The sequence below is a fragment of the Fopius arisanus genome, unplaced genomic scaffold (genome assembly GCF_000806365.1).
Source record: "Fopius arisanus strain USDA-PBARC FA_bdor unplaced genomic scaffold, ASM80636v1 scaffold00009, whole genome shotgun sequence".
Taxonomy (NCBI): domain Eukaryota; kingdom Metazoa; phylum Arthropoda; class Insecta; order Hymenoptera; family Braconidae; genus Fopius; species Fopius arisanus.
Window position 1 is genome coordinate 1,111,569 of NW_011887748.1, and position 15,791 is coordinate 1,127,359.

Consider the following 15,791-nt stretch of genomic DNA (forward strand, 5'->3'; position numbering starts at 1 on the left):
TAGATTAGATTAATGTAGTGATTTTATTCAAGTGGATCTGGGAAGATATGAAGGCAATTCACTCACGTTGACGACAGTGTGACCGTTGATCAACCAAATGACTCTGGGCTTAGGGTGTCCAGTAACTCGACAACAGAATCTTGAGCAATCGCTCTCCTCGACTTCCACAGGTTCAGGTTTACTAACAAATACAGGGGCAGCTTTGGGTTTTTCTTCCTCGGTTTCTTGTTCAGGAGATATCTGCCAAGCAGCTTCCATTTCTCGAATCTTTTCTATACTCTTCATTCCCTTTGGCAATTGCGAATCGTAAATGATTCCTGGCTTTCCAGAAGTTTTTATAACAGCCCTTGTTTCATCCATTCCATACAAATTTGTGGCTCTACATAGGTATTCACCGCTATCCTCTGGATAAATCCATGCGAAGTTCATAGCTACATAGCCAAAATCGTAGATCGGTGAGAACCGATTCTTGTGAGGCAGTGGTTTGCCATTGAAAAACCATTCAACTTTCATATTTGGATCACCCACTGGTGCTAGTTGACATTCAAACTTCGTACTATTCATTTCCACTAATTCCGTTTGATTTTGAATTTGAGTTACGAATCGTGGTGGCTGTCTTTTCTCTGCATCGTAAAGATCATCCTCAGTCAAATGAACTTCAGACGTATATTTTTTTATGGTAGCTTCCATTTGCATAAGGGCTTCTGATTTTTTCATGCCCTTTGGAACTTGATTCTGCAGAATAATATTTGGCAATGTTTTACAGGAGACAGATGCCTTTGTTGTATCTTCTCCCCAATCATTGATAGCTTTGCAAACATATTCACCAGAATCTTCTGGATAAACATACAGAATATCCATCGATACGAAGCCCATATCGTAAATTGTCCTATACCGATGGCCAGCGGGTATTTGTTTACCATTTCGGTACCATTCAATGCGCAATGTTGGATCTTCTTTAGGTTCAACTCGGCATTCAAATCTCACAGGCTCAGATTCTTCAACCGTGACTGACTGAATGTGAGTAATGAATTTCGGTGGCACACGGGGTAATTCCTCTACTGGCAACGGCTCACTGACTGGTCCACGCTCTAATTCTTTGAGTTTTTCACTACTCATTCCCGAGGGCAACTGGGATTCAAAGTCAATAGTTTTCTTGGATTTACAAATAATAGTAGCTTTGGTTTTGACCGATCCCCATTTGTTTGTTGCACGGCATATGTATTCTCCACTGTCTCTAGCATAAGTATACGATAAATCTAGAGAGATAAATCCGAAATCATTGATTTGATGGACGCGAGAACCTGTAGCAAATGGCTTTCCATTATGGAACCAGTCAATACGCATTGTTGGATCGCCAACTGGTTCAACTCGGCAGTCGAAGTGACTGGGTGATGATTCTTCGACTTCTATGTCTTTTAGTTCAACTATAAATCTCGGAGGATTAGGTGTTTCTTCCTCAGTTATTAACTCGTCCTTCTTATAAAGGGCTTCCTCCAATTTTTGAATACTTTCAGTGCCAGTTTTGAAATTCGATGGTAATTGTGGTTCCAGTATGATACCTTGGCGTCCGCGCACTTGAAGCTTACAAGATACCGTAGATTCACCGTGACGATTTGTCGCTTTACATGTGTATAACCCTGAATCACGCTGATAACAATTGGATACTTCGAGAATGACGAAACCAAAATCATGGATTGTTTTAATTCTAGTTCCAGCATTGAGTGGTTTTCCATTGTGGAACCATTCAACTCTCATACTCGAATCATTCACTGGCAATAATTTACACTCGAAATGAGCCAGAGAATTTTCGCCCAGAGTTAAATCAGATGGTGTAGTTATGAATTCGGGTGGTCTACCTGTATCATCATCTGGCATTGTCTGATCCAATTCACCACCAAGACCTTCCAGTTCAGCGATTTTATCAATTGTTCCCTCCATTCCTTTTGGTAGTTGCGATTCAAGGATAATACTTCGTTTACCAGTGCATTTCATCAAACAAGTTGTAACAGCTTCACCGTATTCATTGGTTGCACGGCAACTATATTCGCCAGAGTCTTCTGGATAAATTGGTGATATTTCCAGTATAACGAAACCAAAATCACAGAATGTGCGGAAGCGTGAACCTGTTCTGAGTGGTTTACCATTCCAGAACCATTCAACTTTGAGCTTTGGATCATCTGTTGGAGTTAATCGTGCTTCAAAGTGTGCACTCTCTCCCTCTCGTAGTCCATCGATATTACTCAAAGGTACAACAAACACTGGCGCTTTTCCACGCTCCTCAGTTGTTTTTTCATCCTTCGTCTTAACCAAGGAGTCCTCGAGAGTTTGAATTTTTTCCAATCCTTTCTCCATTCCTCGTGGCAGTTGTGAATCAAGAATTAAATTTGTTTTAGATTGACAGGTCAATGTTGCCTTGGTAACATCCTCACCGTATTTATTGACCGCTCGACACTCATAAGTACCTGAATTTTCTTCGTAACAATAAAGAATATCGAGGATAACAATGCCAAAATCGTGGAAGGTTCTGTATCGATGTCCATGCGGTAATTTTTTACCATTGTAATACCAATCAACTTTGAGATCTGGATCAGTGACTGGTGTTAAACGTGCCTCGAAGTGCGCTGATTGTCCTTCAACGAGTTTTGTAATATCTTTAATATGAGTGATGAATTTGGGCGGTTCTGTGCTCGGGGCGGTGGAAATATGAGATTGTTCGCCGGTGTATGCCTCGAGTTCCCGGATTTTCGCTAATGAATCGGGTTGTAATGAGTCTAAATAAACACCGCTCTTTCCGAAGCACTTGATAGTCGCTCTAGTGAAATCTTCTCCGAATTTATTGCTGGCTTTGCAGACGTATTCACCGCTATCATGCGACATAACTCCAGCAATATCCATAACGACGAAACCAAAATCAGAAACCATCTTGAAACGGGAAGAATGCCGCAGAGGCTTACCGTTGTGGAACCATTCGACTTTCATGTTGGGATCACCAACTGGAATCAATGTACATTCGAAATGCACTGATTGCCCATCTTTCAATCCCTCGAGGCTCTGAATATGCGTTGTAAATTTCGGTTTTTGCCCCTTAAATTTATCGACGCATTCTAATTCTACGGAAATTTCGGCAGTGCCCCATTTATTTGTAGCACGACACGAATAGGTTCCTGAATCATCAATCTTTGTTCCCAAAACTTCCAGGACAACCATTCCAAAGGCGTATACCGTTCGTGTTCTATGGCTGGCGTCAAGTGGTTTGCCATTATAAAACCATTCAACCTTCATTGTCTGGTCACCGGTGGGTGTCAGAGATGCCTCGAAATGAGCGATTTCACCTTCTGATAAATTCACAAGATTTTCAAATTGTGATGTGAAAACTGGTGGATGGCCTTCATCTACATCGGCTGGCTTCTTATCCTGCTTCTTGAGAGATTCTTCAAGGTCCTGAATGGCTTCAAGACCTTCTTTTCCTTTGGGATGCTGAGATTTTTCGATAATGCTTTCCTTACTGGTACAAAATACTGTTGTTGAAGTGAAAGCTTCTCCCGACTTGTTGTAAGCTTTGCACGTATAAATCCCCGTATCACGCTCATAAACATCGCAAACATCTAATGTGACAAAACCGAAGTCACTGGTCATTTTATAGCGAGTACCGTGTGCCAATGCCTTGCCATTGAAATACCATTCAATTTTCAAGTTGGGATCATCCTTCGGTTCAACTTGTCCTTCCAAATGTAGAGCTTCGGTTTCATTTAATTTGAACTCTGGCTGCAGGGGTACAGTCCAAATAGGTTTACCAAATTGGTGGTCAGGAGCATCATCCGGCCGTTTCGATCTCATTCGCATTGCTTCATCAGCTTCCTGTATTTTTTCTAAACCAGCTTCACCTTGAGGATGCTGAGTTTGTAGATAAATACTCTGTTTGCTTGTACATTTCAAAGTTCCTGTAGTCACCGCAGAGCCCTTAGAGTTAGTGGCCTTGACTGTAACGACACCTGAGTCTTCTTCATAAGTATGATTAATATCCAATGCAACGTAACCAAAATCATATGTGGATTTAAATCGGGCACCGGTTGGAATAGGCTTGCCATTAATAAACCATTCGATTTTCATAGTTGGATCTTTAGAAGGTTCAACATTGCATTCAAAGTGAACATTGTCTCCCTCGGTGCATTCAACATTATTTAGATGTGTGATGAACACAGGCTCCTCATACGTTGGCTCAGATTCTTCAGGTGCTCCTATTACTGGCTCTTCTAGTTTACTAATTTTCGAAAGGGCATCTGGATGTAGAGTATCACCCAAAAGCCAGTGACGATCATCAATTTTCAAACTACAAGTCGATACCGCCTCACCGAGTAAATTCGTAGCTCTGCACGTATAAATTGCTGAATCATCCGCTCTCAATCCATTAATAGAAAGAGTCACTAACCCGAAATCAAATGTACTTCGCAGTCTAGTTCCGGTTTGAAGAGATACACCATTCTTAAACCATTCAGTTCGTAAATGGGGATCAGCACGCGGTTCAATTTGTGCCTCCAAGTACACATGCTGGCCTTCTTGTAATTTATCATAGCTCTTCAAATGAGTGGTGAAGACTGGTGCTTGCTGAGGAGTTGTATCGATAAACATTTCAGGAACTTTATTCATTTCTGCCTCTTTGAGTTGTATCTTCTGCCAGGCGTCGGGTTGAATGGAGTCTTTATCGATTGCAGATTTGGCTCTGACCTTCAACGATATCGATGAAATCGCCTCTCCGGATTCATTTATTGCTTTGCACGAGTACACACCCGAGTCTTCAGCAATTACATTTGAAATGTCCAATGTAACGAATCCAAAGTCATGATTCACGTGGAAACGAGAGCCCCTCTTGAGCTCTACACCATTTATATACCATTCGAATCGAAGAGTAGGATCTCCAACAGGTACAACACGACACTCGTAATGTGCCATTTGTCCTTCCCAGAGTTCGTTGGGGCCTGTCAGTAATTGGGTGAAAATAGGCTTGTCGAATTTTTTGTCAGGTTCATCAGGCCGCATGGGTTTGTCGGCTTCCAATTGGGCAATCTTTCTTTGCGCTTCAGGATGTTGTGTATCCCTCAGAATACTGTCTTTACTTAAAATTTTCATCGAAGCTGTTGTCACCGCTTCACCAAGTGGATTAGATGCACGGCACATGTAAATTCCTTGATCCTCATCGCGAACATGTCCAATGTCTAACGAGACAAATCCAAAATCATGAACTTTTGTTATTCGAGAGCTGTCCTCCAGAGGTTTTTCATTTCTAAACCATTCAACTTTGAGAGATGCATCTCCAACGGGTATCAAACGACACTCGAAATGAGCGGTTTGAGCTTCCATTATTCCATCAATATTTTGCAATGGTTGGGTAAATACAGGCCGTTGTCTGGTGACGGCTTCAGCTACTTCTGGTCTCTTCCATGGCTCGTGCGATTCTAATTCACGAATTTTTTCGAGGCCCTCTGGTCGTTGAGAATCTTGAATAATATTATCTCGTGGGATGACAGTGAGATTAATCGATGATTCACACTGTCCCAAAGCATTAATTGCACGAACCGAATATACACCTGCATCTTCTGGTACGGCATGAGTTATGTCCAGTGCGGCGTAACCAAAATCAAATGTTACGTGTAAACGAGAAGCAGATGAAAGCGGTTTTCCATTGTGGTAAAATTCAATTCGTAAATTGGCATCATGTAGTGGCTCGATTTGACACTCGAAGTGCGCTGTTTGACCTTCATATATTTGGGTAGTTCCGCGCAATTCGGTTACAAATCTTGGTGGTGCTAATGGCGCTTCTTCAACTTCCAATCGAGCTGGATGTCCTTGAGCCTCGAGCTCACGAATTTTCTCTAATCCGTCTGGATGTTGGGTATCTAGGAGTATATTTCTACGAGAACCAACTTTTATAGTGCACGTATTAACAGCCTCGCCAGCGAGATTTGTCGCTTTGCACATATAAGTGCCAGAATCTTCAGAGTATGCGTATAAAATATCCAAAGCAACGTAACCAAAATCGTGAGTTTTACGGAAGCGATGTCCTGTTTTGACCGCAATACCGTTGACGAACCATTCAATTTTGAGATTGGCATCATTTAATGGCTCCACTCGACATTCTAGATGTGCGTGCTCACCTTCTTTCAAGTAATCCAAATTGTTTAGAGCTGTCAAGAAAACGGGTTTCTGATGAACTATTTCTTTCTCAGCGACTTCCTTCACTTCTACTGTCTCCAGCTGTTTAATCTTTTCCAATCTTTGAGAGTCTAATGTATCAAGATATAGAGATTGCTTAGAATCAACGGTGATGACACAAGTTGTAACCGCTTCTCCTACCGCATTTCTTGCCTTACACATGTAAGTACCCGAATCTTCTGGGTATGCGTACAAAATATCCAACGCCACATAACCAAAATCATAAGTTGTTTTGAATTTATGGCCCTGTGGTATTGGCTTTCCATCTCGATACCATTCCACAACCATAGTAGGATCATTGACAGGTGTTAGAGTCGCTTCCAAATGAGCACTCTTTCCTTCTGGCAAGTGTTCAATATTTTTCAAAGGTCTTCCGAATTTAGGCTTTTCTGCTATTATCGCCTCCTCGCGATCGACGCGTTTATAACGTGAGTCATCCTCTAAATATTGAATTTTCTTCAGAGCATTTTCATGCTGAGTCTCATGGCTAATTGATGCTCGAGATTTAACGGATAATTGAATTGAACTTTGCTCAGATCCATTTTTATTAGTAGCTTTGCAAGTGTATGTACCGGAGTCTTCAGGATAAACCGTCAGAACATCCAGCGATGCAAAACCAAAGTCACAGGTTGTTCTGTACCGATGACCGGTTGATAGTGGCTTACCGTTGTGGAACCATTCCACTTTCATGGTTGTATCCGGATACGGCTCAATCCGACATTCATAATGTGCACTTTGTCCCTCTACCAAATTTGTCGGTCCATTCAATTTGACCGTGAAGCGAGGCTTTTCCGTGGTAGTCACCTCTTCCTCTTCGCGCCTCTGATATTTACTTGTATCCTCAAGATGTTGAATTTTGGTCAATGCAGTTTCATGTTGTGATTCAAGTTGAAGAGCAGCTTTAGATTGAACGAATAATGTTGCTGATGTCACAGCTTCGCCAAGATCATTGGTAGCTCTGCATGTATAAGTCCCCGAATCTTCGGGATTTACATATTTCATATTTAATGCAACATATCCGAAATCATGCATCGTGGTAACGCGATTAGAAGCTTCAATAGGCACTCCATTTCGAAGCCATTCCACCTTAAGTCTAGAGTCGCCTACGGGAATAACCCGTGCTTCAAAGTGGGCAGCTTGATTTTCAGCAACGCGAAGATCCTTGATTGGCATGGTGAACACTGGGGCTTGAGTCACTTTCTCCTCCTGCACTTGCCTTCTCTGATATCTTGAGCTATCTTCCAAGTGCTGAAGACGCTGGAGAACTTCCTCTCTTTGCGACTCCATATAAATCGATTTTTTCGAGTGAACAATTGCTGTTGCTGATGTCATAGCTTCTCCAATAGCATTCTTAGCACGACATGTGTAAGTACCAGAATCTTCCGGATAGGCATACATAATGTCCAATGCAACAAATCCGAAACTATTGGTTTCAACAAACCGTGACCCAGCTTTGACTGGAACATTATTGTGGAACCATTGAACGTTCATTGTTGCATCGGACACAGGAATGAGTCGGCATTCGAAGTGCGCACGTTGGCCTTCTTTAATTTCTATATTTTTGATAGACGTTGTGAAAATTGGCGCCTGGGTTGTGGTTTCTTCAATATCTTCATGGCGACGGTACTTAGACCGATCCTCAAGGTAATGAATTCGCTCTAAGCCTGTTTCATTTTGAGTGCTTGTGAGAATTTGAGCTGTTGAACGACAAGTCAGGACACAAGTCACTTCATCACTCCCAACTAGATTCACTGCCCGGCATGTGTAAGTTCCTGAATCCTCAGCAATCAAGTCAATTACGTCGAGTGCTACATAACCAAAGTCATGGATGGGGCGGAATCGGTGTCCTGTAATGAAGATGAAAGGATTAGAAAATTCAGTTGAATATCATTTCTATCGCATGAAAAAATTCGAATTACCTATTGTGACTGGACGTCCATTTTTGAACCACTCTACCTTCAAGTTAGAATCTGTTACGGGTTCGAGTTTACATTCAAAGTGTGCATGCTGACCTTCTCGTAGATTCTCTTGATTTTTTGGTGCAGTAATGAATTTAGGTTTGACATTGACGCATTCATCAATAATATCGCGTTTTTTATACCTAGACGCATCCTCCAAATATTGAATTCTCTCGAGGCCTTCGGGATGCTGACTTTCCAACAGCAATTGTTGTTTAGCGTGAACCCGCACTGAACATGAAGTTACAGCTTCACCAAGTTGATTGCGTGCTTGGCAGGTATAAACTCCTGAATCTTCAGGATAAACTCCAAGGATATCGAGAGCAACATAATCAAATTCGTAGGACGGCCGGAACCGGTGACCAGTCGTTACAGCTTGACCATTGACAAACCAGTCGACTCTCATTGACGCATCACCAACTGGTTGAAGCCGGCACTCGAGATGTACATTAGTTAATTCAACCGTTTCAATGTTGTGAAGTGGTCTTGTAAATTGAGGGGCTTGAACAACTGTTACATCTTCTTGAATGTGTCTTCTGTATTTCGAGGCATCTTCCAACATCTGTATTTGTTCGAGGGATTGTTCATTTTGTGTATCAGTTACAATATCCGATTTAGCGATAACTCTGACACAAGCAGAAGTGTGCGCACTACCAAGATGATTTGTCGCCCTGACAGTGTATTCACCAGAATCCAAAGCAATGGCATGGACTATATCTAGCGCTACAAAACCGAAATCGTAATAAGTTCGAAATCTTGAGCCAACTGTTACGGGGCGTCCATTGTGGAACCATTCCACGCGCATTGTAGGATCGCCCATGGGTTCCAAACGGCATTCAAGGTGAATGTTTTTGCCTTCACTCACTGGTTTCGGATCACTCAGTGGTTGAACAAATATGGGTTTAGATTTTGAAATCTCTTCAATATTATATTGAGGTTCAACGAACTTTGATTCTTCTAGACGTTGAGTCTTCTCGTAAATTCCACGGTGCATGGTACTAGTATCAATATCGGAACGTGTTTCAACGGTCATTGTTCCTTGAAGACGAGCCTCTCCCGCAGGATTTCTGGCTATTACTGTATAAGTTCCAGCGTCTTCAGAGCGCACTTGAAGTATGTCGATAGCAACGTATCCAAAATCATGATATGTTTGTATTCTATTAGCAGCTGTTATTGGTTTGCCATTGTGATACCATTCGATTTTCATGGTTAAATCACTCTGAGGTTCGACTCGCGCTTCAAAATGTGCACGTTGTCCTTCTACGATTTTATTGGTGCCTTTTAGAGGTCCCAAAAATCGAGGCTTTTCAATCATTTGGGTGTCTTCTTGAACTTGGCGTGAATAACGACTAGAATCCTCGAGATTTTGAATTTTTTGTAAACCTTGCGGATGTTGGCTGTCATAAATAATGTCGTTCTTACTTATGACACTTAATTGAGCATTGGTTCGGGCCTCTCCTACTTTGTTATAGGCACGACACGTATACACACCCACATCGTGAATTGTAACGTGCTTCAATGTCAGCGCCACATAGCCGAAGTTGAAAAATGTTGTTATTCTCGAACCTTGAGAAAAGTACATGTAAAGTATTCATTTAATCAACGCATGAAGAAATATTCAATTCAATATGCAAACTTACTAGCTTCTACTGGACATCCATTTTTGAGCCATTCGACTCTAAGATCGGGATCATTCACTGGCTCTAAACGAGCCTCGAAGTGACAAAATCCTCCTTCGCGAATATTAATTTGATCTTTAATTGGTGATTTGAATTCCGGTGGATTCGTTTGCTCTGGTTGCTCCATCACATATTTTTTATGCAAATTCTGCTGATAAGACTCGAGCTCCTCAGTAGCTTCAATATATTTCTGTTGCTCAGGGATTCCGAGGTCACCTGTTACACTGGTGCGTGCTAAAATCAATTTTTTTTCCAATGTGTTAGGTATTGGTCAGGTCAATAATCGAATCAGGTTTCAAAAATATCTAGGGATTTACCAAAGACTTTGAGAGATCCGGTACTTATTGCATCTCCAGACCGATTTACAGCTCGTACTGTATAAGAACCAGCATCTTCAACCCGTAGGTGCATGATGTTTAGTGAGACGTAACCGAAATTGAAGATTGTCGTGATTCTTGAACCTTAGGGGAAATTTATCGAATATATCAATATAAAAATATTCACCGCGATCGACTGTTACAATAATATTGAAATATATTTTTCTTACTAGCTGTAATTGGTTTTCCGTCCTTATACCACTCGACTTTCATAGTGGGATCACTGACGGGAGTTAATTGAGCTTCAAAATGAGCATTTCTCCCTTCTTGTAATTCCCCTAGGTTCTGTAGTGGACGGATAAACACTGGTCGTTGAGATGAAACTTCTTCTACACTCTCGTGTCTTTGATATTTAGAGGAATCCTCAAGCTGTTGAATATACTGCAAGCTGTCTGGATATTGACTAGTTTGTTCGATTGTCGCTCGCGCTGAAATCCATTAATGATTTTTATTAGCGTGCTTTCTGCAAAATTCCGAGAGCCCTTTCCACTATATTTTACCCACCTGTAATACTGGCATTAGCACGCGATTCGGCGAAACCAGCGGAACTTACAACGCGGCAGACGTATTCCCCACTATCTTGGAGAAGGACACTAATCAAGTCCAGTGAGATGAAGCCGAACCTAAAGAGGGCTGTAGCTCGGGAGCCTCATGAAAGAATGAACGAGATTAGATGATTAATATGAAAATCCAGGCAATTGATGCCATGGACTATCAATTAATCGTAATAATTATAGATTGAATACTCACTGGCTTCCAGAGATTTTCCATTGACATACCATTCGACCCTCATTGTTGGGTCGCCCACCGGTTCGATTCTGGCCTCGAAGCGAATGCGCCCACCTTCAATTTGATATACATCCTTCAATGGAACGATGAAACGTGGAGGTGGATAAATTCTATCTTCCTCGGCTGGAGGGAGATAGGGTTTAGCACGTTCTACGTGTCTTAGGTAAATCACTTCGGGGCCAGGTGCAGGTTCTGGTTCGATAACTTTAGTCGGTCGAGGTAAATTCAGGCGTCTTGGTTCCGGGGTAGTGCTTTCTTTGAAGGTCTCGACAAATAATCTAGCGCGAGTTGCTGTTGATCCAGCAACATTTTGGGCGGTACACTGATACCAAGCGGCATCAGACACTTTCGCGTATGGTATATCGAGAATTGAGGCTCCATTACCGTCATTTGTAATCGAAACATCAGGTCCAGCTGCTATTGGCACACCATCTTTTTGCCAAATTATACGAGGTATTGGGGTGCCAACTGCTCTCGCACTGAAAACCACTGGTTCACCTTCTTTGACGTTCGCTGTTGTGAATCGCTCTACGAACTTGGGTGCTACTACTTGCTCTTTCTCAATGACATGCAGATTACATTTGAAGGATGTTTCGCCGGCTTTGTTTCTGGCAACACATGTTATTATTCCAGCGTCTGATCGTGTGACATTAGTGATCATCAGCGAATTGCTTCCACTCTCGTTCACCAGAATTTTGTGCGTGGCGTCATTTACCGCGGGATATCCATTGATATACCATGTTACTTCTGGATAGGGCTTACCAGTCACGCGACAGTCAAATCTTGTCATTTTTCCCTCTGTTACATCACGATCACCACATGTTCGTAGGAAGTTAGGGGCCAATGCTTTGTCACTATCAGGGCCATCACTCACACCAATATTCATGAGAGTCTCCATTGTTTTCACAGATTCCTTCTGAACATAATCGGTTTGATCGGTCGGTTCAATTGCAAGATAAGCTGAACTCGCTGTACATCCTTGAGGGTTTTCAGCGAGTAGCGTGTAATGGCCACTATCTGCTTGAGTTGCGTTTTTAATTCGCAATGTAGCTTGCTGGTTCGAGTAAACAGTTTCCATTCGCTGAGACTGTCTAACTCTTTGACCATCTTTAAACCACGTAGTTCTGACTTTGGGATTTCCTGATAACCTTGTAGTGAAGACTGCGTCAGATCCTTCAATCAATTTTGAACTTCGCAATTTTTGTCCAAACTCTGGTGGTGCAATAGGACCCAAATTTCTGTCTGCGGTTGTGGATATCATAGCATCCGTTTCGCCAACATAACGACGAGTATTGGATTCACGAAAGTCTTTTTCTCGAAGCAGTCGATATTCAAATGTGTCCACCTTGAAATCCTCAATCGTAGTGGTGGTAGTTGACGTTGTGGATCCATTGATAAATCGTTTGTCGATAGTCTGAGAGTAGCGCTGCTGATAATCTTTTTGAGATTGCTTCGGCATTTGTCCAAATCCCTCAGGTTGAATGCAAACTGCACAAATCGCTTCTCCTGAAATTAACAACAGGTTCGTTGATTTATATTCACTTATTGATATATATTGGTAATACAGTGGAGGTAAAATAATTAATACCGAGAGGGTTTCGAGCATTGCAAGTATATTCTCCTTCATCACCGGGTCCAATTTGATTGATTTGCAGGGTTACATCACCACTTGTTTCATTGTATGACATTCGGACTTTTCGAGATTGCTGGAGTGGTTTATTTTCATGAGTCCAAGTGACAGTTGGTTTAGGATTACCGCGGACTCGTCCCTCAAAAATGGCATTGCCTCCTTGAGCAAATCGTGCATCTTTGAATATTTTCTCGAATATCGGCGCTGACTCTCCAGGCCCACCAGCAACTCTATATCATTTTAAATATCCATTACCCATCATTGACAAATAAGACGACAGTACCTGATGAATTAACAATAAATAATATTTACCGAGGAGCTGATGTCGTTGTCATAATCACCTCACCTTGTACTGCAAAACAAAATTATCAGTTAGACAAGAAGAAGACCAGAAGTTTTCCGGCTTACCTCCTGCTGAGGTCTACCTATTTTATCTAAAAATTCAGCGCCTGAATATCTGAGAAGAAAGATCCTATCAAATCGAATTATTAATTCGGCATTCATCCGTATGGAATGCATAAGTAGAAAAATAGTTGAAAAAGGATATATATATATTTATAAAATGGCATAGTATCGTAACTGGATGTTAGAGGGATACAGTAACTGGCTGACTGCTGAACTATTTTTATTCGAGACGAGATCGCGTTACCGGGAACCATTTTAGGAGCAACTATCTTTACACGAACGGTTCGTTTGTGATACATGTATGATGAAACGTGTCTTATGTGTGAGTCTTGTTGTCTTATTTACAGTTATTACTCATCACGAACGGAATATATATCATGTGTTTAATGGTAATCTATTTATTCAACACCGAAATGTAGTCCAATTGTCCAGAGAAATTGATAAGTCATCAAATAAGCATTATCTTCGTAATAGCGCCGTAATGCGGTATTTATGGGCATCAGCCATTCACTCGGTCACTCTCCAAGAATCGTGTCCGTGAATTTTCTCCATAAAAATGAGGACTCAATAGCTCTCACATGAAATAAGAGTTTCCAAACTGCTATGCGCATTAAAGCAAAATAAGCATTCTTCCTATAATGAGAAAACTAGTGGCATATGATGAACAAATCTCCAAAGCGTTCCACCGAGACTCTATTTTTAGGGGAAGACTGAGTGGAACGCATTTCATGCTCTCGCACGAAAATAGAACCCCTTGCGACAAAAAAAAAAAATTCATCCAAAAGACGAGATCTATAATGAAAGAATGCGAGCGAAAAAGTGCGCGAGGATCGGTAAATTTTATTTGATAATAAAATGGAGCAACAAAGCCAGAGATAATGAACCGACCTCTCTGCTGACTGACGATTTCCTGTCTTGTAATTTGTCTTTCTGTATGGTGATGAGTATATTGCTCTTGTATCATCCTCTGCTCCTGCTGCTGTTGCTGATTTTGCGACGTTTGCCGCTTCATTTTTGAAATTATTATTGCCAATGATGAATTACGAATCTGTCTGCGAGATGCAAAATCACTAGGTCATAAAGACTAAATATCCCGTCTGTTGGCCACGCACAATCAGCACTGATGATAACACTGATAAAACACTAATTCCTATTTCGTTAACTTAGATATTTCTTTTCGGGACTAGGACTAGTTTATTATAAATAAATATTAAAACACAAAAACTGGGTTTATAACAACTTTGGATTAAACTATGGTTTCATTGAGAGTCAAGTCATAATCGAAAAGAAATGGATTTCCCCGAGTTACACTTTAAAACCAAGACGTCGATCGAATGTGAATCGGGATTATGCCGGTGACTGGATGGAGCTATCCTGGGATTGCTGATGGTTATGCGCTCGCGCGTTAGATTATGACTGTCTTTTAGGAAGGGAGTGGAAGAAAGTCGGGAGGGGATATCTTCTTCTTGCTCTTGAGCGCCGGTAGCGATGGCAATAAAAAACGATTAATGATTAATCATCACAGTTAAGTCTATATTATAATAATATTATTATCCACGAAGGACAACAAAAAGAGGCAGATGGATAACTTTGCGTGTTGGCATGAATGCGTAACGTAGATAATTTTACTAGTAACGCTAAGATGCACTCATTCATTTCCTGCATTATATTTATATCCATCGGTATAATCGTCGCTTTTCACTCGTTTTCCTCTTCAACCACTCGGCAATTACTTCATTTTTACGCACCTATTTTGATTTAATTAATTGATTCACCGCTTTATAATATTTTCCAACGTTTTTCATTGCATAATCGTGTGATTTTGTTTCTGTGCTATTGGTTATACTCTACTAATTCCGCAAAAACATGAATTACTCTCATATTTTTAGTATGAATACAATGTGTAATGTTTCATGTTTCAACATTCTTGTATTACATTCTGGCATATTCCTTTATGTTCCACCGACCAGGTGTGGGTAAAAAGAGAATTAATAACGTCTAGTCTCTGCGCGCGACAGTAGAAAATTTAGTCAATCTTATATTGTTCTTGGCAGTCAATTGAGCGGTACTGATAAAAAAATATTTGACAAACAATTAGTCATTCGGGGGTGCCTCGGATGATCGCATCTATTTTTCAGTTGTTGAATAATCGAGATATGTGGGGACGCAGTTGTCCATACCGACACCAAGAGCTGTTATGTTTCCTCTTATTTTTGGAACATGGACTCATATTATCCTATACGCATTCCAAGATTACTTTACAATCTATTTTTGATACTTACCACAATACAGAAATTGGATCAGTATTCAGCTTCCATGCAGTTGAAAAAATAAGGGCGACCGAGGAAAAGTGAGAAGTCATTCAAAATCTTTTTAGAATAAATTTGTTTCATCTACCAATCATTAATTTCATATATTCATATAATAGAGGACATTAGAATGCTCAAAAGGCGGGGGGAATTGAAATCAAAGAATTCCGTAATTAACTTGAAACGATTAAATATTATTCTCTAAAGTAAAGACCGGTGATCGAAGATTTATGAGTAATTGCAAAGGAGTTGAGCCTATATACCTTATGTAGTGCACCCAAGCGAGTTGTATTGAAAAGAAATTGTGGCTTGATATCGTAAAAAAATGATTATTCATTAACAATAAATTATTAACTCATTATTAATTCTGAACTACATTAAATTTATTATGTCAGTTCGTTGGTTAGGACAGAGAGACAGTTGTGGAAAGG

At 40.8% G+C, this 15,791-nt stretch overlaps 1 protein-coding gene across 6 annotated transcripts in view; it reads right to left on the minus strand.

The window, feature by feature from the left end:
- sls (sallimus) overlaps nt 1–14,424 on the minus strand; it is a 62,616-nt gene extending 48,192 nt beyond the window's left edge. Inside the window, exons 1-10 of one of the 6 annotated variants that reach the window (XM_011316911.1) lie at nt 13,940–14,423; nt 12,959–12,998; nt 12,605–12,876; nt 10,978–12,522; nt 10,732–10,875; nt 10,398–10,655; nt 10,168–10,311; nt 9,812–10,084; nt 8,133–9,737; nt 67–8,060 (exon numbers count right to left, since the gene is read on the minus strand). In XM_011316911.1, the coding sequence (XP_011315213.1) occupies nt 67–8,060; nt 8,133–9,737; nt 9,812–10,084; nt 10,168–10,311; nt 10,398–10,655; nt 10,732–10,875; nt 10,978–12,522; nt 12,605–12,876; nt 12,959–12,998; nt 13,940–14,063 (12,399 nt within the window). In that variant the 5' untranslated portion in view covers nt 14,064–14,423. Of the gene's footprint in view, nt 1–66; nt 8,061–8,132; nt 9,738–9,811; nt 10,085–10,167; nt 10,312–10,397; nt 10,656–10,731; nt 10,876–10,977; nt 12,523–12,604; nt 12,877–12,958; nt 12,999–13,939 lie in introns of all 6 variants that reach the window. The other 5 variants (XM_011316913.1, XM_011316912.1, XM_011316914.1 and 2 more) reach the window with 5 other exon arrangements.
- Between the last annotated feature and the right edge of the window lie 1,367 nt (nt 14,425–15,791).